The 23,375-nt window shown below is 38.0% G+C and overlaps 2 protein-coding genes across 3 annotated transcripts in view; one reads left to right on the top strand and one right to left on the bottom strand.

Annotated features, from left to right (window-relative positions):
• The window catches only part of RASGRP1 (RAS guanyl releasing protein 1), a 37,201-nt gene extending 34,413 nt beyond the window's left edge, over positions 1-2,788 (top strand). Inside the window, exon 18 of the mRNA XM_068193052.1 lies at positions 955-2,788. Coding sequence (XP_068049153.1) covers positions 955-1,089 — 135 coding nt within the window. The 3' untranslated portion in view covers positions 1,090-2,788. The remainder of the gene's footprint in view (positions 1-954) is intronic.
• A 4,659-nt stretch (positions 2,789-7,447) lies between these two features.
• Positions 7,448-21,928, bottom strand: FAM98B (family with sequence similarity 98 member B). 2 transcript variants are annotated; one of them, XM_068193051.1, is made up of 9 exons: positions 21,772-21,928; positions 20,884-21,032; positions 19,961-20,095; positions 19,079-19,257; positions 12,610-12,690; positions 12,111-12,227; positions 9,608-9,775; positions 7,877-8,135; positions 7,448-7,840 (listed from the first exon to the last, which is right to left on the bottom strand). In XM_068193051.1, the coding sequence occupies exons 1-9, from the start codon at positions 21,834-21,836 to the stop codon at positions 7,746-7,748; spliced, it is 1,248 nt and encodes a 415-aa protein (XP_068049152.1). In that variant the 5' UTR covers positions 21,837-21,928; the 3' UTR covers positions 7,448-7,745. The 2 variants fall into 2 exon arrangements, with proteins under 2 accessions (XP_068049152.1, XP_068049151.1); XM_068193050.1 differs by having other exon boundaries at positions 7,448-8,135.
• Between the last annotated feature and the right edge of the window lie 1,447 nt (positions 21,929-23,375).

Genomic DNA, 23,375 nt, shown 5'->3' with positions numbered 1-23,375 from the left:
TGTGAACAGACGTGATGCTTCTTGCTAGATTTCACCTGCATCAGCCCCGTTGTGTCCCAGGTTACTCTAAAGTGTTCTGACAACAGCTATTCATAAGACTGTCACCTCAAACATGGCCCAAATTCAGGTTTGTACAAACATCTCTCCAAACAGATTAAAGAGACTGTTACAATTCCAAAGGTAAAGCTAATGGGCGGATCCAGCTATAATTGAGACTATTACAATTCTGAAGGTGTAACTAATGGATGGATCCAGCTATAATTATGAGGAACAAAGACTTATTTTCATACTTTTTACTCAATATTTATCACTATTCTGTGAAGATCACAGGACCACACTCTAATCTTTGAATGATGACTGTCACTTTCAAAATATCCCATGGTGCTGGTAAAGTGAACTCAAGTTTTCTCAAAGATGAATGGTTTATTAAGACCAAGATTAAGACAGTCTTCCAGTACAAACCACTTCCCTTTCAATCAACAGTATATTCAGTACAAGGATGTGAAGCATGGATGTAACTTGAAAAAATGCATTCTTTAAAATGTCCCATTCATGTGAGCCCTGTAATTTACACTTGCCCTTGCTCCCTCTTTCTGACCTCAATTACTAAACAGGAGATGATGTTATGAATGAATGGCTTCTGGTACATCAATTTCTGCAGCAGTAGAGAGGTAATGTATGACCTGTGTTGTTGTTTCCCCAGATTACTGTTGTTACGAGAGGTGCATAAGTGCAGGTTGTGGACATGACTCAGATACCAGCTGGTGGAAAGTTGTCAGAGTGTACACAAAGGGTAGAACAGGGACTGTGGAAATATTCAGATAAGTTACTGGTTCTGATGAGAGCTACACCAATTTATTTTTATGGCAGCCAACCTAAATATTCAACCAGACGGTCCCCAAACAATTGCACTATAAAATACAATTCTCTATTTTTTTTCTCTTGTTTGTTTAGGAAAGGAATATTCTAAAGGCAGACAATGAAGGTTTAAAGATCCAACTGGAACAGGCACACAAAACAATTGAATCTCTCACAATCCAGAAAAGAAACCATGTAGTTGACATTCTACAACACAGAGACTGCTCCTAGCAGATGAGAGGAAAATCTTCTATGGAATGGAAGAATGTAAGACTGAAAGAGGGGCTGTGATAAAGCTGCTTAACAAGTGAACTGGAGAGAGAATCTGAAGGATATTAAGTGGAAATGTTCTCTTCACTCAACACATTTCCCTTTTAAACATTCACTCCCAAATGTATAAAATAATTTTGACCTTGTAAGGAAATTTAGCATTATCTGTGAAATGAAAGTAGTATCTTCTAGGTTTGCTTTTAAAAGGAGTATTGCTGAAGTCTCTATTCATGTTGAAGACCACATTGATTTCCCAGGGACTTACTTGGCTGCCGGCAGCACATCTTACTGTACAAATGTTCTGACAAAGTAGCTATTCATAAGACTGAGTTGCCCCAAACTCAGTTTTATACAAACAAATGTTTCATAAAGCTGAGTAAGTGAAACTGTAGAAAAACTACATTAAGAAAAACAATTCCTTCTTGGAGCTGAAAGCAATTAAAAACATGAATGGTCACATTTAATTCCAAAAATTAACGAGAAAATTAAAGTAAGTAGCTAAGCTAATGATATTTAATTGATCCATACACTTTAAGATAAACTGACAATTTTAAAAAACATCTTTCAGAGCTTTAGAAGTTCTGCTGCTCAAACACTTACCTTTATTAAAGTAACAGAAGTGAGACTATAGAGACTTGACATTGAATACTGCTTCCATGCCATGACTTGGAACATTTAATTCCACTTATTTGGCTTAAGGGGTAACTTCTTGTCCTTACAAGTTCTCCATACAGTAGATATGGGACAAGGTTGATTATATTTCTCTCATGTCAAAGTAGGTGCCATTGTTGAGCACAACCTTTAGAGCCATATTATGAGGGAAACTGTGCAGCAATCTCTGTGCAACAGCTACTGTATTTCAGAGCTCCTAACAAGATTTCTCCATTTTCTCTCTCCTGGATTTCACATGCACTTTACATAGAGTCAAGATGAGTGTGCTCCTATGTCTGTAAATTTTGTATAGTAAAAGGTGCAAGGGAGGTAACTTAGACACAAAGTGTATATATTGTTAAGAGAAAATAAAACAGTCTTTCAAGTTACTGATAAATCTACTTGTCAAAATAGCCTATTCGAAAATTGCATTTGCATTCCAAGAGAATCTGTACACTTAAAGTTGTATATTTGTCACCACACATACAAACATCATAAACAAAGTCCACTTAATGCTCAACACTTCTAAGTTACCAGTTCCATTATAGATTGAAATTTAGTCAATGACAATAGTATCTGTGCTTTGTCTTCAAAGTGGCATAAATAAACATTCAATCCACAATTTACAGTCATTATCAACTATACAAATGCATTATTTATAAAGTTAATTTGAACGTACTTGCCAGTTTAGTGATTCAAAATAGTTTGGAAATTGGATTGTGCTTGCAACTCCATGTATAAGAAAAAACAAATGGAGGGATATAGTAGTTGTAGATTTTTTGTAACATTACTGTAAATAACTGAAATGCATAGAAAAAAACAGCTCTGAAGACTGCAGCTTTTTAAACTCATACACTAAACCTGAATTATTAACAAGTAACATGGAATTGCACTTTGGTCAGTGAAGCAATCAGAACGGCTGTCAGGTCATGTCTGCAAACTTGGTTCGTCCATTTTCTGTGAACTTCTTGATTTTGTCCTCTATTCAGGGAACTACAGCAAGGTGTATTTCTAGTAGACATTTAGCAAATAAATGTCTGTTTCTACAACTATTAAACAAGATAAAAGTTGAATATATTTTCACTTATTTGAAAGATACCCCAGAGGAGCAGCTAAGCCTCATAAATCTTGTTGTACAGCTAAGGTAAGTGCTCACTGGTGGTCTAAACTCTGGATTTGAATAGAATTTGTATGGAATGTGGAACTCATGAACAAAACCTCGTAGTTAAAAGGAAAATTCCCTAATATCAGCAGCTGGACCAAAGGCTACTGTATAACTAAGTACTTAATACTCCAAACTGAATTATAGAGATTTGTACAGTCCTAAGTGCGAACTTAATGTTTCTCTGTGAAGTTTGCTTGTTCAATCTGAAAGATTTAAAAGGGAGCTGTTTGCAGGAATGTCTTTCAGAACAAGTGTGCAGTGCTTCATGTGTGCTGAAAACTTCCTACTTCAAAGAAGTCAGCTGATACCTGGATAATTTCAGAGCTCTCTAAGTACCTTCAGGTTCTCTATTTGCCTAAAGCCCCTAAGTTATCTCCTTGATCCCCACCCAAACCCCCTTTTTTTTTTTTTTTTTTTTTTTTTCATCTTTTCCCCTTAAAGTGCTGTTAGTCCCTTCTTTTCTTTTGGGACTTTCTTTTTCCTGCATGAAAGGCTTAACAGCAGAACCTGACTACAGGGAAACTGTTAAAACTGACAATGCTACCCAGAAAGAATCACTTGCCTTTGTGTTAATCTTCAAGTTGCTTTATGTTAGGAAAAAGAGACACAATTAAAAGTGCTGTTTAGAAGTCATGTTATCAAACAGTGATACTGAAATTTACCTTGTCATGGCTAAGTCAAATGGAAACACTCACCTCTTCCTTCTCTAGGTCCAGCTCTACTTACAAGAAGGCAGAAAGAACAAGCACCATTCCCCATTTATTTTTTAAGCGTGAATTCTGATTGTTTAAAGTAAATAGGTTGAGTAGTATCATAATTTACAAGGCAGGGCTACTGTTCATATTCAGGTTAAATACAATTGCTTTTAGATTCTCTCATATATGTTTTGGAAATATGTTTTTGTTCTAGCAGCATCTGTTGTTTTGTTGTAACTGATGTCTATGGCAATTTGAAAAAGTTTAATGCTGTCTGAGAAGATTGAAAAAGTGTACAGATTGTAAAGATTTTATATAAATAGTCAGACTTTGGTTTAGTATTTATAATAGAAAAATATTAAAATTGCATTTCATGCTGCTTCTGATTTTGTATCTCAAAGAAATCTATACAACCTATACTCATCTTCCTTGACTGTCATCTGATACCCTTCTGCAGCATTAACCTAGTACCAGTGTCTAGACCAGCTACACCTTCTCTGAGCCTTGGAATGGTACCTGGAAAAACGTAGTAAGCTAGGAATTTGCAGATTATTTGTTTGGTATTTTAGTGGTTGACACTGTACAAACACTGTGTTGCTACTCACTATTCCAAGCATTGCAAAGCACCTGTTTTTGTTATCATACTCTCTCACTTTTGTTAAGAATGCTAATTTTGAAAAGATTTCACAGCACAGTAGCCAAGTTTAAGTAAAGCTTCTGTTGTATCTGCTAATGCTGCCTATTGCACAGGCAGAACTGTAGCTCCCTAAAGACTTGCTATTTACCTTATAGTAAACTTCAAAATACCATATCCTAAATTGGTTTTTATATGGTGAAATGGGCATCCATTGAGTTATCTTCAGTCATGTGAGGAAAGACAACAAGAGGTGAACCTCCTATTTGTATGGCAAATCTGCTCTTACAGTCTTATGCAAAACAAGTTGTGTTTTATTTCCATAATTATAGAAAGTAATAAAATAAAACTTGAGAAGTAATTGGAGGATATTTCCTTAGTTTACATAAAGACAAAAGCAGTGATCATATGGATCACTATGCTTTTAAATTTTTTTTCAGTAAAATAATATAAGTGAGATTCCTTAGTAATCCCAGACTTGTGACATACCTTGCCTGTTAAAATTTTTCTATAAAGTTATCTATTGCCTTCTCCATTTTGGTCAAAATACATGTTATTTCCATTACCATGAAAAGTAAGTTTCACCACAACTGTAAATCACCAGCAGGAATTCTTTCTTACAAAGGAGGAAGATATGATAGTGGATCCAAATCACAATACACAGAGATGATGCAAATGATTTCAAATACAGTACTTTATTCCTCAGTGTTTACAGCTGTTGACAAAAAGTGTCTCAATTTCTGAAAAAAATCCCCAACCTTTTTTTCTCAGATCTTCAACAAACAAAACAATATTAACTTAGGTATTCCTTAAGTGCGAATAAACACAAAAATGCTCACAAATGTATATATGAAAATCTTTTCCTTACAACAGAATTTTTGAAAGTACTTTTTTTCCAAGACAAAACTTGAGGTATAAATCAATTACTTTCATGGTGTTATTGCATTGTTTAAGAAATTAAAAGCATACATTCCGACAAAAGGACAGCAAAGGATACCTCCATGAAATATGGTGGTGCTTACTTTATTTTTTAACTACTAGCTTCATATTTTGAAGTTATTTAAGAAAAACTGAAATGGCCAGATTAAAAAAGAAAATCTCCACCCTATTTGTATTTCCATATTTTACATGGTCTACATACACATAACTGAAATACGATACTGAAATAATTTAACTGTTAGAACTGAAGGGGGCACGTATCTGCTTCACTTGATGATTTACTTCATTCAGAACTGTCCTGCCTATTAACAAACAGGATAGACTGATGAGTGTAAAAACACCAAGGCACATCCACATCTGCAGTTACAACAATCTAACTAAACTGCTGCAATCTTGCATCCTAAGACTAATGAAACCTTTAAGCATAGATAAGTCATTTGTTTTTCCCAGTGTAGTTCCTTGATGAAGCCACATGCTTGACTGCTGATTATTTGTATCAAAAAGTAACATTGGGATGAGCAAACAGAATTTAATCTTAATGCTTTGGTTGTTAAAAAGCTACTCTCTACTCCTTTGCTGAGCAACACTTTGCTCCAAGGCCAGCAGTCTCATTGGTTTGGGAGCTATTCCAGAGCATTAGGCAAAAACCAAGCTCAGAATCAAGAGAACCAGTACTGGGCTCCCACGTGACCCATGAGGGGTCTCTCCATAACCACTGCAGAGGCTGCCAAGAGCTTAGGCCAGTAAGAAGCATAGAAAAAATTTGGCAAAGGAACTACAATGTTAGCAGTTGGGTGACATGAAGCCATTATTGCAGAAGTTCACATCCCAGCTAACATGTTCTAGCATGTAAAACTTCTGCTGCTTTTTGTCAGGCACCTGCTGCAACCCTAAAACCTGGGTAAAGCCATGCATATCACATTAGAAGCAGCATTCTCAATCGAACTGATGAGAGAGGAAATAGCAGAAGAAAAACTTTAGAAAGATAATAATTTGATCTGGAACAGAACTTTACATTCATGCATGAAGTTACCAATGAAACAGGACATGATATGTAGGTTCACAAAGGCAAAAAAAACATCTTTAAAGCATATCAATGGACACAAATAGGAAATTTGTGCAGAAAGAACTTGTAACTGATGAACATAAATCCAAAATCAAATCCTAGAAGTTCAACCTACAGTTATGCCTACAATTACAAGTGCTTCAAGTCTGCTGTGCTATTTAATCATCAGACACACCAGGTTAATCAGATGCCTTCCTGAATCTCTCTGTAGTGACCTGACCCTGATAAATGCTGTCATGAGAACCAACTCAGGCAGCATCTTCTTTCTACCTCTGTTCGCAGGAGCGGCCTCACAACATGGGAGATCTAAAAGATATTGGGCAGCAGGAACTGACTTCTTTAAGTGACAGCTCTAAACTTAATTCCTGTCTACATATATTTACAGCCATGATGGTATGGCAGCTAACTCCTAGACTAACTGTATGTGATGGAGAAGGCACTCATAAGATGTCAAGACAGTGCTTCTTTTAGGTTGGCAGAGAGAGAAATCACTGAGAAAAGGCAAGGGAGAAGAGAATAATTAAAAAAAAAAAAAGGGGAAAGGAAAAAAGGTGAGAAGAAATGTCATGTTCTTTCTTATAAAGCTCAGCTTATTCAAACTTTGTGTCTCAAAGCTGATACATAAGGATATACACATGAATTCATACCAGAAATGATGTCTGCAGCTTTTCTGCTCAATCTGATTTAAATTTTTTTTTAATGAAACATCCACAATGGAAAACAGGTAAAATGAAAATAAGACAATCGAAACTCACTATGATGACTTTACAGTACATGCTCTGACCATTAAAGAGTGTCTGATACATTATGAACACAAAAAACAACCTGATTTGATTAATTTGTGCCGAGTATTAATCAATAATAGTACTATAATGTGCAATTCTGCAAGAATAATCAAATCTAATTGAATAATTTTGACCAAAGCCTTAAGGATTTTAACATTTGAAATACAAATTCATTTACATGAATGAATTCATTAATTTGTTTTCATGAAAACTATGAATGAAGAAAAATGACATGAAGATAACAAGCCTGAAAGCAGCATTCTTGAGTCTTTTAAAAGTGGTTTCATTCAGTTCTTAGGCCTATTTTGTTTTTTCTACACAACATTTTGGAGGAGGAGGTTAGACATACAACATGCAATAATTAGAGAGGTCTGACCATTAATATATTTTTGTTTGTTTAGAAAGAGTTTTATTCAGCTTTCTGAGACTTATTTTAAATAAAATGACATAATAAAAAACACCATATAAGCAGTACGAAAAACAAGGACTTCAGTAATCAGATTTTAGTATAAAACTTCAGTTAACTAAAAGAACTCAGTGAGAACATCAGTTGGTCTAATGAAATTACTCATATGGTCATACTTAATTCTAACCTAAGCCCAAGTCAACATATCTAAATTCCTAGTACCAGTAAACACCACCACTATATTCTGCCAGTTGCTCTGTTAAGATGTACAGTACTTTAGTATCTTCGGTATCCTCCCCCTCCCCTTCCACCATAGGGATCACCATAGCCTCCCCTGCCACCATAACCTCCCCTGCCACCTTGGAAGCCACCTCCCCCCTGGTAGCCACCTCCCCCCTGGTAGCCACCTCCACCCTGGTAGCCACCCCCACCCTGAAAGCCACCCCCACCCTGGAAGCCACCCCCACCTCTTCCACCACCTCTGAAACCTCCACCTCCTCCTCCTCTACCCCCTCCACCCCCCCAGTTACCCCTTCCACCACCACCACCCCCCCAGCCACCTCTTCCACCACCTTCTTGTCTTTTTTGCCATGGAGGCATTTCAGGAGGAGGTGGTTCAATTTCTGTTGGTCTGCCTCCACGGTCAGGGACTCTACCCATCAGAACCTGTATGGGAAACAGGTCATTTACTCACTTAAAAAACAGTAGTAATAACTCAAAGAGACACAGGATTTTCTCCTGTGGACAGAGAAATGCTGCCTGCTGTTTTGAGGAAATTTGGCCCCTCTGTGCAGTGCTTGACAGCAGAATCACTATATCTCCTGCCTTGTAACACCACAACAGAACTCTGAAAATGTTCTCATTTTTCACCTCTAAAACAGAAATAACTGCAGCTAGCTGGCTCATACTACTTTTGTGATTTTTTTATGAAGAACACTGCACACCTGAAGTATTAGTATTGCAATAAGCAATATATACACTTCATATATAATTTTTACAAATACACATATATATTCATACAGAAAAGACCACTTATGATGTGGTTGTTCTACTTAAATTTCAAAGTTCAACTTCTAACCTAATCAGCCAACAACAAAAAAAAAAAAACAAAAAAAAAAAAAACAACTGACAAACTGATGAGCAGTTCTCAAAGGTACACCAGTATGCCTAACATTAGAAACTACTGACACTCAGTAAAGAGCCAGAATAAACAAAATATGCTGCAGTAACACTTCCAAGAAAAGGAAAAAGAAAAGGCATCTTGACTATGGCAGGTATTAGTGTATAAAAAGAGAAACTGCACTGGACAAAATTAAACAAAACAAACATCTTTGAAGAACAAAGATGTAGCCAAGTAGGTCTTTTTGTTGTTGCTTTTGTATTTCCTAAACTCTGTGTGATCGATGTTAACATTCCCTGATCAGTCCCAGGCATTCCAACTAAAATCCTCTCAAGAAAAAAAAAACCCACCTTTCTCTGAGATCCTACAATAGTGAAGAAATTTCAGAGTATTAAAGATCAAAACATATGAAAGGGTATCTAAACTAGGAAAAAAATTCTGAAAAATCTGTAAATACAGGATCAATAAAATCAGGTTTTGTCACCACTTGAATGGTGAAACTCATGTCACTACTCACAAGCTTCAGCTTTTACCACATACAAGAAAGCAGCACAATGTTGATTCATTACTACAGCCAAACCAGAAAATTTTACTTTGCAGCAAAATGACATTTCTACAGAAACTTTTGTGATTTATAACACACTGATGAACTAGAGATGTGGGTTTACAAACCAAACAATAATATCCAGGCAAGATAGCTCAGGAACTCATACCACAAATACTTACAGGTATCCTTGAGGTGTGCAGTTCCACTAACTCAAGAGGTCATTTACACACACATACACACCCCCCACTTTTCCCCCTCATCTACACTGTTTCATCATGTTGCATGACTGACTGTCTAGGAAGATTAAAAAAAGGACTTTATGCAGTATGTTTACTGGAATACTGCAAACCTTCCTTTCTTCAATGGAAAAAGTGAAATGAAGGTACCAAGCAAAACCAGTGGAATTCCAGAATTGCTTTTGAGAGGTCTGGAAATGCCCATGCCCATTTATCACATGCCAGAAAAGCGTACCTTGTTGATAGCACAGGCAGTCTTCTCCCGTGTTGACCCACTACTTGTTCTTATGATCTTGGACAAATCCTCGCGAGCAGCAAGAAGATGAGCTAATGTAATGGTGGACTTTGGAGACAGCGCATAGCGCTTGGGCTGATAGATCCGTGCTATTTCATCTGTTTTTACCTAAAGGGTAACATCAAACACAACTTACTTGCCAGGTACCAAACATGCTAACAGACTTACTATAACCCATGTGCGGGTTTCAGTAAGTCTCATTCTGAACACAAGGTATAGCTTCTGAAAATCCAAACTATATTATAAAACATAGTGCCAGTTATCACCAGTTCTCTTCCTGTTGGTGGAGCTATTACAGAAAGTGCTGCTAATTATGTTTAATTGATGCTGAAACTTAGCACCAGTACAAAAGAAACTCCTCTATCCACTGGTATCAAACAGATTCTTTAATGCCTTCCAACATGTCTACAGACTAAAACTGAAGGAGTCCACACTGCTCTCTCAAGAGCTTTACATAACCATATTCAATTGATTGCTTCTAAACATGATGAAAACGGAGCATCTTCAACATAAGGTAAATTTCTGGAAAAAACCTGAAAATATATCAATGCAGCAAAAGACTTATGCAAGTCATGAAAAAGTGAGACTGAGAAGGGGAAAACATTACATTTTTTCCAAAAATAAATATACTTTTGGGGAAAATCTAGAATAACCTTCAGAGTGAAATAAAACATTTGATATTGGCTAGACCAGACAATACTTGCTGAAACTTTACAAGACTGTTCTGCTAGGTAATTACTCCATCATTTGTGAACCCATTTCAGTCTGCAAACTTAGCCCTCCTGGAGGCTGAACAAGTTACAAAAAACCCCAAAAAAGTCCCCAAAATGCCACACCATCAAAAGCAGAGAAATGTATCAATATCTATTTAATGGTGGGGAAAAAAAAGCAAGCAAACAAATTTTAAAGAGATAACAATTTGTCTCTTGGCCTAAAAAAAAAAACAAACTCTAAATTATATCAATGCCAGAACAATTTCAATCCCCAAAACCTTCTCAAAGAAGTTATGAACATCCTTCAAGAGAAATAGGGGGGGAAAAAAGAGATTTAAAACAGTATGTTATTTTGAATTAGTATGTAACCTGGTTATTTCTATAACTGCAAATATTTCATATCAACAGTCTTTATAAGACTGGAAAACGAATCATCTGACTACTTTATCATCAAAAATATCTTTAAACTATTGTTCTATTTCAAAAGGGCATTCATTGTTTTTCACACTGTTTGAATGGAACAATAGCAAGGGACAAAGTTTTAGTCTGCTTAAGCTAGTCATCAGTCACATCAACTACATTTTAGAAGTAGACTTTTAATTTGAAGATACATAATTGTATTGGTACAGCTGTAAGGAAATTATTCAAGCAGGGACATCTCCTGGCTTCTCTGAGCTAAATGCCCCCCTTTTCCTTTCCTGTAGCATAAAAGCATTCAGAACCCCTTCAGAAATAAAACAGTGAGCTATTCCAACGCAGCACAGCAGCACCTAGACTCGTGTGTTCCAGTGATACCTAGTGAACTTCATGTAGTTGATTCTGCATGTGTCAATGACAAATTGTGACATCAGAAAGACTTGTAACAATCCATACTTTCAGTAAGCTTTCCAAGTTTTAAGATTTATTCATCTTAAGCTTTCTAAAGAAACCTTTGGAAGCAAAGCTGTTCTTGCTGCTAATGAACAAAACCATCTGCCTCCAGCTTCTCACATGGGCCTTCATCAAATGACAAACTTTGTGTGGCTTATCTTCCTACTCTTTGGGATACAAAAAAGATAAATTTCCCACTCGGAAATACTGTGACTATTTTTTTTAATATACAGAGTTCTAGGAATTAAACAAATGAAATTATCACAATTAAAGCAATACCAGCAGAACAAATACAGAGGAGTGCTTTGGAATTTTTAGTGACCTGAAGGAATACAAGCAACTGTGTGATTTTCTCACGCAAGCTACTATTCAAATAACCTGTTTAACCAAACAGCTGTTCATCTAGTAGCACTGAATCCAAGATATTGGGCAGTCACTGTAACCTCTCAGACTTTATGAATACCCAATCTATGTTAAAGCCCAGTATTTGTCTTACTTTTGCATCTGCATGAGGTGCAGAGGCTCCCTCCTAGTTTACTTCATTGGAGGGTGTTAGATACAGAAAACAGGGAGATGGTAACTTTAATTAAAGTGAGAAACCCCAACAAAGGATGCTAGAATTTCTAATTGTGAAGCTATAAACAGTCACAAAGGATGGACTGTGCCACCTTGTTAAATTCATTCCCTTCCTCAATACCTAGGATTTGGATATTGCAACTTGAGATGAGAACAGGCTGGAAAAAAGATAACAGTGATGGAAGTATATCTGTGTACTTCCATGGCATGCATATTCTGTAGGAAGACTTGGGGAACAGTAGCAGACTCCCACCTACAGGAAGCAAAAAATACATCAAGTTTACCTTTGCTCTATCAGACCAGCCAAAAGACTGCACAGTCACATCGAGCCTCTTCATCAACATCCGCCGTCGACACTCGTACTCACTACAAAGAGCATCATTGATTTTTTCCAATCTTTCCTGCAGTGTTACAATACGAAATTCAAACAAGACAAATATATAAAGTTATAGAGGTCAATTCAAACTTAATCCCATCCATCACCTAAGATCTCTATCCCGAGGTGACCACTATAACCCACATAGCATCTATGTAATGCTGTGGTTGTATGCATGTACAAAATGATTTGAAAATGAACAACAGATGAATCAACACAAGGTCTGGTTTATAATGTCAACTCTGGAAGTATCTGATTATCACTGTTAGTCTTTAGCAAATGAATTTTAGTATTAATATTCAGCAATAGAACAGTGACTGTAAAAAGGTAATGTTAAATGAAGCCATATGCATTTATTTTGACCATCCTGTTAAATACTGAAAAGAAATGGAGAAACTTTTCTTTACCACTTGGTCAGAGTTCAGAGGTTTTGTCAGCAGTGATTTCCCCACATGGTTATTTTTAACTTTTGAGAGAATGTCCTTCACCTGAAAAAAAACACATACATCTCAGAATACAAATAATATTTAGATTTATTTCAGCAAAATTTGTTACAATCTCATTTTGCTACTCGGAAGATCAAACACATCATGTTTGTTTTATCAGACTCATGAAAACAAAAACATATCTTCTAGCTTATGATCCACTACAAAGAGATTTCCTGAGTACTTTTATAAGATGACCAGCCTCTACACAAAAATATTTTGTGGCACAAGACTTGTCTTCCCATTAACAGAACAATAGTTATATAGCAAATTTATCAAGTGCATATGGGAAGTAGAACTAGCTAAATTACTAATTCTAGATAGTATTAAGTGTTGCAATGACAACAATTGGAAGTTTGGAGTTGTGTTGCTAAATGTTACACTGGGCTACAAAGAATCTGGTGATGGGTGTTATTAAGAAAGGCAGGGGATATGACAGGCATGCAGTCATTCTTTTTCATTAATTTAATTCTAATCCTATACCTGGTTCCAGCTAACATTATGTTTAAAACTTTTGCATTCACTCCAAATCAAATTTGCTCATACTTCTTTCCACTAGTTCTTGCCCTCAATAATAAGAGATGAAATATGCTCTCTCTACCTTCCAAACACCACTGCATTTTCCTCTCTCATTACAAGAAATCTCTATCTCCTCTTCTTGAGTGAACTTCCTTTGGCTAGAATTTATTTTCTTTTATATGTCAAAGGAAGGATAAAGGTAGTGCATGATCTACAGTAAAACCTGTAACTGGGGACAGCCATTAGATACATTTGCAAGGATTATAAGACTTCATGCGGGCACACAGGCATTTACATTACATTTGTCACAAAGGCATGGTTCAAAGCTCACTTCTGAGCTTCACATTACAGAAATATCATCTCTAATGACTGCTATGAAAAGAAATTCCGTAAGTCAAAAACCAAATTCTGGAGCACCTACTTAATTTTTAAAAGAAATACTTAGAAAATCAACTCTCATATGGCAGGATTTTTATAATTATCTCAATTTTTTTTGCATATATAAAGAAAAATATCTGATCTCAAATTTTTTGTGAAAACCAAGATTTTTGTTCTTTCTTCTTACATCACTGCTAAGCAGCACTCAGGCAGGTTAAAAACACAATATCTCAGAAAAAGACTGAGGTAAATATATTGTGCAGTGAACAAATTAAAGGAAAACACTGTTTTGACCCTATCAGAAAAGACAGCCTAGCAGTATCTGAAAAGTGTCAATCTAATTAGTGTAATACTCCACAGTTATTATATTCCACTCATATCAAAAGAGGTTACAATAAGGGGTGAAGTTCAGTTCCATGTACCATACTGACCCCAATACTCCTCATTCTCTGGTAATTCTTGCCTCTCTATAATCTTTTTCTTTACAAAAAACACTCCATGGTTGTCTGTCTTCTGCATGTAGCCAGTCTTTTTTACTGAAGCATGTACAGGGTGCCATATTCCACTCCAAAATGGAATGCACCTAAGCACAAACTATGCTTGAATTTAAGTAAATGTTTGAAGATCAAAATCGAAAGTTAATAACCAACAATAGAGTAAGATCAGTATGACAACAAGAGATGAACAGATCAGTTATTAGTATAGAAGAAGGAATGAACAGCAGACAAATTAAAAATTCTATTGGGCAGGAAGTGTCTATTCATATATCACTGAGGTCAGAAATATTACCTCAAAGTTTGAAAGAAAGAGAGTCTATCAAAATGAGACCAGCTGCTGAAACAAAAACCTCAATGTAATTTACAGTTAGAGTGTGAAAGAAGATTTGAAAGCCAGTGATGCTGAAGAGTACCTAGAGATTAGAATTATTTTAAGTTTGCAGCTGCAAGAACAACTAAGAGGTGAACACAACACTGGGCTCCATATACAAAAGCCACACATTCTGCCATCACAAGTCAATCACAGCTGCATACTCCTGATTTCCATGAACTGAAAAGTGAAAGGAAGTTTAGAGAGAACAATTAAGGAAGATAATCAATGAAAATCAAAACTAGAAGAAACAAGAGAAGCTAAATGAAATAATCCTTTACTGACTGAGGATCTGCCCCCAAATTTCTGCAATGTTTTCTTTCCAAGTTAAAGAGAACACCTATGTAGCTTTTACCCAGCACAGCTTTACTAATCAATAACAGTTAAGGAGGAATCTCTTCACTGATGAACTGGTCTACACTCATGAACTGGTCTATGTTTCTGACACAGTGTAAAGTCATATTCAGAATAGTGAATCTCGACTTACTCCTCACTCCCATCAGCAGGGCTCATGGGGAAATCCTACAGCTATAATGGTGAAATAAGCTGAGCTGCCTTACAGCTGCAGAATACATTGTCCAGCCATGACTGATGACAGAGGTATGAGCACAGGAACTCTGACACACAACAGTCTGCCAGAGGATAAGAATACAATGGATGTGAGAATCTATGCTATAACCCATATTCCCACACATGATAGTTGCCTTGGATTGAGAAGGATATGCAGGAGTTTAAAAAACCCACCACAACCCAGAAAGAAGTCTGCACATGTAAGTGGGAACGAACCAAATGCAGTGCCCTGATTAAAGAGCAGTGAAAACACACTCAAAGAAACACACAAAACAAATTGTAGTAGCCAAATCATCCCAATGTTTTTACACATTCAGGTGTAAAAATAAAACCAAATAATTAAAACTAGATGTAGACAAGTACATTTGACTATTTGACATACGGTGTAATCAATGACCTTGGTAACACTAAAAATTTATGGGACGGCTTTGGGAGTTCATACAGTCTCCAAATATAAAATGAAAACAAATAAGCCATTGGATCTGAGATAAAAAAGCCAAATTCAAATCTGCTGCATAAAGTTAAGTTATTCTACTGTTAACAAATAAAGTATCTTTATTGAACATGACATTTCTCATTTGTTTTGTAATTTTGTACAACTGAAAAAAAATTTAGCTTCCATTTCATTACCATGTTCAATGTATTTATTAAATATCCTCATCTTCTGTCAAAACAGAGCAGTAATTTTTACATTTAACACCATTTACACAGAACAACATCATATATGTATGCACCTCCAGAGTTTTTCAAGATTTGGAAAAAGCCTGACCTGTGGAAAGGTGTCATGTTATTAATTTAAAATATCAACACTTTGAGGAAAGACTGTTGCCTTAATTAGTCGTAAGGTGTACTGTACAGTTGCAGAGAGATCACCTAAAATCTTAAGCACAAAATATTTTTAAGCCTGTCTTTCATATACCTGCAGATAAATTCAGTATTTATCTAACTTTAAACACATTTTTGTTTGACCCTGATGTCTGGTGAACAGGACAACTCTTTGGTCTTGCTCCCTGCAGTTACATTAATCCTTACTGTCCAGGCACCATTAGATCTGTAAAATTACTACAGATGAACAAATGAAACCCATTAATTTAAATAATAAATTCTAGGATTTCTACCCAAATATTAAAAAAAATATTCTTCTCACATTTCACTTAAGTGTTATTGTTAGCTTAATTTTGACTTAGTTTGTACAGAAGTCCTTTGCAGTTTCTTTTTATTCCACTGATATATAAAAAGTAGCAGAGTACTTTTAATAATGTGGGCAAAAAAAGTTCAGAAGTCTTTTGAATAATATCACATCAAAAGTTTTTTCAAATAAACAGTATTAGAATGCCACTTTATAATTAGGTGTGAAATTCACACTATCTTGATTGGAAAACAGCCAGATGTAAGCACTAGTTACAAAGCACAACACTGGCATGCACTTTTCTGAATCTTTCATCAATGTTCATTTAGAATTTACGGAGGGTTTGGCACTAAATTTCAGATTGACTCCTAGGTTTCCCCTTTGTAAATATATTTTACAAGGGAACAGCATCTTAAACAACTTAAAAATTACTATTAGTTTTTCAGTATTGTATAATAAAATAAGATATACTTAGTGATAGAAGGCTGTAATACAGTCAGTTTATCTCTCATTTTCTTAGGTATATTGATAACCACTACCCTAGGTAATTACAGGAGATGCAAAAGATACTTGCTATGATTGTACATTCAAAGTTTGAGCTACTATAAAACTCATTTTGAATGAAGAAAGCAATCCTGATTTTATACTAATCTCTTAAATGAACTGGAAAATCACTTAAAACAATAAATGTTCTAATGTTCCATACCAAAATAAAGTGTTTGATCTGGCCTTTGGTAGGTTGCTGCTGCACAGCCAAACTATCCTCAGAACTACTCCCACAGCTACTGACAATGCTGAAGATGCTAGACAGAGACAAAGAGTACACAAGTTGAAATGCTGCAGATACATGTGCAGATACACTTAATAAAAATACTAGATCAGTATGTAAGTCTGTATTATGAATTATATAATACTAAACATCAACAATGCAGTTTTATTCAGAATCTAATTAAATCAAAAGCCAAAAAGTATTTGGAAAAATAAATATATAATTTCAAGTGAATTTCTGTGTTCATATAAAAAAAAGCAATAAAATGGTGCTCTTAAAAAAATGTTTACAAAGCCAATGAACTTCAGTTTGGGGCACTACCTTTCTAAAACAGCTATATCTATAAGTTTAGGTCACTAAGTCTGTCATCCATCAAAATAACTCCAAAGTTGTCCTATATTAAAGTAATGGATGAAGGACAAGTAAACACATCACAGAAATTCTATAAAATCTCCTGCAAGGTAAGAAAAAATCCTTTGTTCATAAGGGATGAAACACACAGAGAACAAATTACACTATTTGGAGTCACAGAAGATGAATGAACTAGTTTTGCCACCTTTCTACACTCTGAAGTGAGTACAAGTGGTATAACCACTGTGGAACAGACAGACCTGAAAACTATTGGAAAATAGTCCAGGCAGCATTTATAAAGAAAACAACCAACCAAAATCAAAGACACAACACTTTTAAGATTCTGCTCATTTCAGTACTTCTGAAAGTGTCACAGTTTATACAAATTGGGATGGCAACACTATGCACAATTCAAGCCTGTGATGCTGTCTGATAGGAAATGTCAGACTTTGCAAAAGGTGGCAGATACCATGTGTCCAACAATTCAAAGAAAATGTTCTATATCACTGTGTGTGTATGAAGGAACTGGTGCTCCAGGTCTGGTCTTGCTGTCCCACAACTGTAGAAATGAAGTCCTCTCCCTATAATGGGATGAAACTCAATCTGCACCTGAGAAGTGAAGCAAGGAACTGAGCAAGGAAGGTCACAGGCCATAGCTGCAGCCTACGAAACACACATGGATGTGAACACAGCTAACACTTACAGAGGGAGATCAGCACAATCAGGCCATCAGTCAGCAGCTGTAACTCTGACATTTTCATTCCCAAAACAGTGCTAGAATTGTTTCTTCATCCCTTCAAAAATATTTACTGAATGTAAATACTTCCTTTGAACTAAACAGATCAAGCACAGTTAAAGGGTAGGAATAGGCAGTTCCACTTGCAACTGGGTGATGCCTTTTATAAATTAACCTATTAAAGGTTTTGTCTTGTCACACTGAAGATAGATGTAAGAGAATCACAAAAGTAACAGGCCCTCTCCCCAAAATCTCTGAATGTTCAAGTGCCCACTTGTTGATGAGGAAGAATGAAAAAAACAAGCATAATAATATCAAATTATTAAATTCAAAGACTCAGAAGCAGAGGGAGTTGTTATTCTACCCTACAAGGGGGATCAGTCACTCTTTCAAAAAAACACTAGAGAGAGATGAAGAGCAAAACTTTTATCTGTCTGACAGAGAAGATAAATTCCACCCCAAGAGCCCATTTACATCCTGCGGTAAGGAAATCAGATTAAGGATCACATCAGTGAAATGAGTTACAACCTAGAGGGACACAACAGAAAGAACTATCTTGCTGGCTGAGGTTTAAGTTGGCTTATTCACTGAATACTGGCACTTCAGGCATTTTCATCCTCTTCTGCAACTAAGGTAATACCACCAACAAATCCACACTTGCAATTAAGAAATTAATAAACTAAAAATTACTAATTTAAGTTTTGGATATTAAATTTAAATACATTCCAGAAATGACCACAGGTATATAAATGCACAGTCAGTTATTACCCAAAGTTTTCTGCTTGCTGCAGCACATTTGAATTGGTAAAAGGAAAGCTTATACCTTAAACTTGCATGGCAAAATATGTCTGATCAGGTACATTGCAACCTCAGGGAAATGATGAGCTACTTCACCTCATAACTAAAATATTTTAACTTAAAACACTAAGCTGGCTTTCAGAATTAAAATTCTTTTGCACTTGCCAGAGAGGGTTTTTATGGGTGAGACTGCTGGGCCCTTAACTCTACGATGAATGCTTACAGAGACAGTGTTTACAGTTTAGCAATAGTGAGAAGATGTAAAAGCCCATACCTTTTGTTCCACACCGGTTAACAAGGGAGGAATACCAGAAGATGAGGAGTTTGGCAGACCCAGCGCATCACAAATAGCTTGCACTTCCTGAGTAATTTCATTGTGCTTTTCCAAATGAGAGCCTTTAATTTTCTTGCTCTGCAGGATCTTTAAAGCCTGAAGTTCTGTACTTAGAAATACTAGAGAGAAAAGCATCATAACAGCAGATTTAGAGACACATGCATTTCTGCATCCACAGTCTCAGTACAGCTACAGTATCTTACATTTGTAAGATAACTGTGATAAAAGGGAGACTTTCTCAGTTCTCTCCTGAATAGGTCAGTATGTTTCCTATTCTTTACCTCAATTTCCTCTCACTTGACTTCCTATCTTCAGCCTACACATCGCATTTAACTGTTCAACTCTCTTCTGCCACCATATCCCAAGTTCCTTGGCTAATTTCATATTACCACACTGGTTCCTGCTAGCACTCCTTTTTCCAAGTCCAACTTAGACTTAGATGTTCCTTCTCTCAATTCTGCTTTCAGCATCTTCAAATTGTGCAGCATTTATGTTCAAGCTGCCCTGAAACCTCTCACAAACACAGGAAACAAGGTCTCAGTTTAGGTGAGCTGGAACAACTGGATCAAGAGAGGGATCAGGAGGCCTCAGGAGGTTGCACCATACTTTTCAAAGAAATTTTAGTTTCTGTTAAACAACTTTCTAATGCTGCTCTATTTTTCAATTTGCACAAGTGAGTTGATGCATGCTGAGCTAGTATGTAACGACTGTACACATCAACTTAAAAACAAATAAAGAACTCTTTAGTGTAAATTGTTTGGTTATGATAAAGCATGCACATAAAATACTGCATTATAAATAGGAAAAATTATTATTACTCACAAAGGAGTTTAAGACAATCTTCTTTCTCTCTTAATCTGTCTTTGATGTCTCCAGACACCAGTGACGAATATGGACAAGCCATTTCTCTCAGAAAGCCACTAATTTCAAGCTGGAAGCTCTCTATATCTTTTACACCTATGGAAATAAATACACAATTAATGGCTTTTTACAGAAACATCAAAATGCAATCTAATTTTTTTAACATACACTTCTGTTGCAGATTTCAACAGCCCAAAGATTAAACACCTACCACCCCAGTAACATTTTTCTTAAAGAAGTCCTACATACAGAAAGATAATGCCTTCTAATAGTATCTTGTACTCATGCTTTGAATGAGGTAATGCTACAGCAGTCTGTGAAGACATGAACCCAAATGACCATCAGTAGGAAGTGAACAGTTTATGTCACTAAACAGCATGTCAATGTAACTAATTTTCTGATGAAGAAGTGACAGGAGTCATGAACCCATTATTTTCAATGATTGGCTTTAGTCCCCCTACTTTTTTGATGAAAATTTAAGTAATATAAAATCTCATCCAAATTCCAGCCCTCAACAGAACTAATCAGGCAGCGCTACCAGGCGCTTCACACATCCACACATGGTGCTGAGCGGAACACTGCGTTGGACCAACAGGCGGAAAACACCCGGCACTGCAATCTATGCCATCAAAATATGAATGCAGGCCTGAATGTACTTTTGACATTTATGTATATGTAAAACCACCCCAAATCACCTTCTTTTCCCCTTTTGAAACAGTCCTCAGAACAGAAGACCTTAATCTTAGAGCCACATATATACAAATATCAGCCTGAGTTTGGCTACCTTTCAGCTTTCTTGTAAACTTCAACACTGTAATTTCACTATTAGCTGAACAGTATGGGTCTAAATCCACTGAACAAATACTAAATTAGCATTCATATACCATCGGTTGCAGTAATGCTTTCTTCCATATTACAAAGTGACTTTATCTGGGAACCTAACCAAATGCAAAGCTCAAAAAATTCAGGTGAAGACAATCCATTTTCTGCTGCTTTTTTCAGAGCCTCCTCCTCCAACAGGGCACCCGTGTACCTGCACAGATAGATAAACATTAGTAATAAGAAGTAAGCATAACATAAAATATACATATTTTCAAATTATTTTACTGTAAGCTGGTTAGTAACTACACTTAAATGAATTAATCCTTCTACATTATTTTGTCAAGGAATATTTCAGACATTTTTTTAAAACACACTGAAAATTATTTATCAAAATATTTTGTCAAAATAGTTCGCCAGAAAATATGAGACAGGCATTTTCACATGTTTATGTGAAAACAGACTTTGATCTCTCAAGAACTCAAGTATTAAGTGTTTAGTCAAATTTCCTCCTAACAGTAACAACTGGTGCCCTGGACTACTGCGAATAACATAACTGAAAATTACATTTCGCACAGTTTTTGTCCCGTACCATGCGAAGCACATCGCGGGAGGTAGGCAGGCACCAAAGAGCGAGGCGCTGCCCCGCCAGCCTCCAGCGGCCGCCCCAGCGCCGACCACGGCCGCTGCACCCCGCGGAGCGCCCGGGATTCTCTGCCCTCGCCGCACTACAGCCAGGGCGAGCCCACCGCCCACGCCGTGACGCCGGCCCCGCCGAGCCCCCGGCATCACCGCAACGCGGGGCCCGTTCCTCTGCCGATCCCGCGCTCCCCTTCGCTCCCGCCTCCGGCCCGGCCTCTCGCCCGCGGCTGCGGCGGCCCGCTCCGCGCCCAGCCGGGCTGCCCGCGGCCCCTCGCCCCTCGCAGGGGGAGCCGCCGTTGCTCCCCGGTTACCCCAAGGCCTCCAGCGCGTCCAAGATGTCGCTCTCCATCCCCGGGCCCGGCAGCAGCTCCCTCATGCCGGCGCCGCGCCGCGCGGTGCCCGCCTCAAAGCGGCCCTCCGCAACCCGCGCCCGCCGCCGCGTTCCGCTGCCGCCGCGCGGCAGCCCCGGCCGGCGGGAGGCCCCGCGCTGCCGCCGCCCCTCCCTCGGCGGCCACCCCTGCTCCGAGGGGCCGCTGAGCGCCTCGGGGCCAGCCCCCGCCTGTGCCTGGCGATGACCCTTCCATACAGCCCGGCTCTGCCTTTTCGCCCGTGCCGGGGCGCGCCCGGGCTCCCTCACCCTTCCCCGGCGAGGCTCGTCTCGTCTCCTCTTGGCCCTGCGGCTGTGCTCCGGATTTGGCCCCAAACCCCAAACCCCTGGCCCCTGCAGTCGCATACCCCGCTCCAGCGGGTACCAGCCGCCTGGAGAAATACAGGATCGGGAGCGACCGCAGCCACTCTTTGGGGCTCCGGACATGGCTCATGCCAGGGCAGCCAGTTCTGCCGCCCTTACCCAAGCCCCCTCTGGGACATGGTTCAAAAAGCAGGTTTTGAGGCCTGGACTTCTGCGGTATTTCTGTGACCTCTCAAATGGAGTCATTCTGCCTGAGATGGTGCAGGCCGTATCTCCCGGGCACCTGCAGCTTTTCCACCGTGAGGGGGTGTCTCAGCCGTGCTGCGCTGATTTTGGCTGAGGTGGAGGGAGCTCTCTCCACTGTGACTAGTATGGGACTGTGCTTCGGGGTAGTGCTGAAAGCAGTGTTGATAGTATAGCGATGTTTTTGTCATTGCTGAGCAGTGCTTTCAGAGCCAAGGCTTTTTCTGCTTCTCCTACTCTCATAGCAGCCCACCTGTGAAGGTACTGGTGGTGCTGGAAAAGGCCCCAGCCAGGACAGCTGACCCCAGCTACCAAAGGGATATTCCAGGCCATGGGGCATCAGGATCAGTATGTAGAACTGGGGGGAAAAGGAATAGGGGGGGTGTTTGGAGTTAGAGATGATGGCATTTGTCTTTCTAACTAACTCTTGTCCTGGGGATGGCTGAACACTGCCAGTGGGCTCGTGGGACTTAATTCCTTGTTTTGCTTTGCTTGCATGCACAACTTCTGATTTATGCATTAAACTGTCTTTTACCTCAACCCACAAGTTTTCTAGCTTTCACTCTTTACTTTTTAACCTACTTGTGTTTCCATTTTTTGGATTCTCTCCCTAGAGGGAGAGAAGGAGGGAACAAGTGAATGGTTGCATGTTGCTTGGTTGCCAGGTGATGTAAAACCACAACAGTCCTTTTGACCTTTTTAAACCAGTGTTTTCTTATATGGACCTTCAGAAAATCCAGTGGCTAAATCTGTGATGAGGACCAGAAAGGCATTCAATCAGATGGAAGTAATTACAACATAGATGTTCTTAATGTGTGAAATCTCTACAATTTTTTAAGCTACTATTTTGAATTATTTCTGTTTAACAGAAGATGTGGCTTTATTGAGTGCTAAGCTTTAAAAAGTGGGAATCAGGACAGCTATGACATCCTCCCACACGCACAGACAGTAATCTAGAAATTAAAAACATTGTTTATGGCA

This window comes from Anomalospiza imberbis, chromosome 6 (genome assembly GCF_031753505.1).
Source record: "Anomalospiza imberbis isolate Cuckoo-Finch-1a 21T00152 chromosome 6, ASM3175350v1, whole genome shotgun sequence".
NCBI lineage: Eukaryota > Metazoa > Chordata > Aves > Passeriformes > Viduidae > Anomalospiza > Anomalospiza imberbis.
The sequence above is the reverse complement of the archived record's forward strand: the minus strand, read 5'-3'. Positions and strand labels throughout refer to the sequence as shown.

Bases quoted from the DNA above. Each gene is read 5' to 3' on its own strand.
- FAM98B (XM_068193050.1), bottom strand. From the start codon at position 21,836: ATGAGGGAGCTGCTGCCGGGCCCGGGGATGGAGAGCGACATCTTGGAC. The intron at 21,033-21,771 runs GTAACCGGGGAG...CTATCTGTGCAG, and splicing joins GACGCGCTGGAGGCCTTGGG to GTACACGGGTGCCCTGTTGG. The intron at 20,096-20,883 runs GTATATGAATGC...TTATTTCCATAG, and splicing joins AAGCATTACTGCAACCGATG to GTGTAAAAGATATAGAGAGC.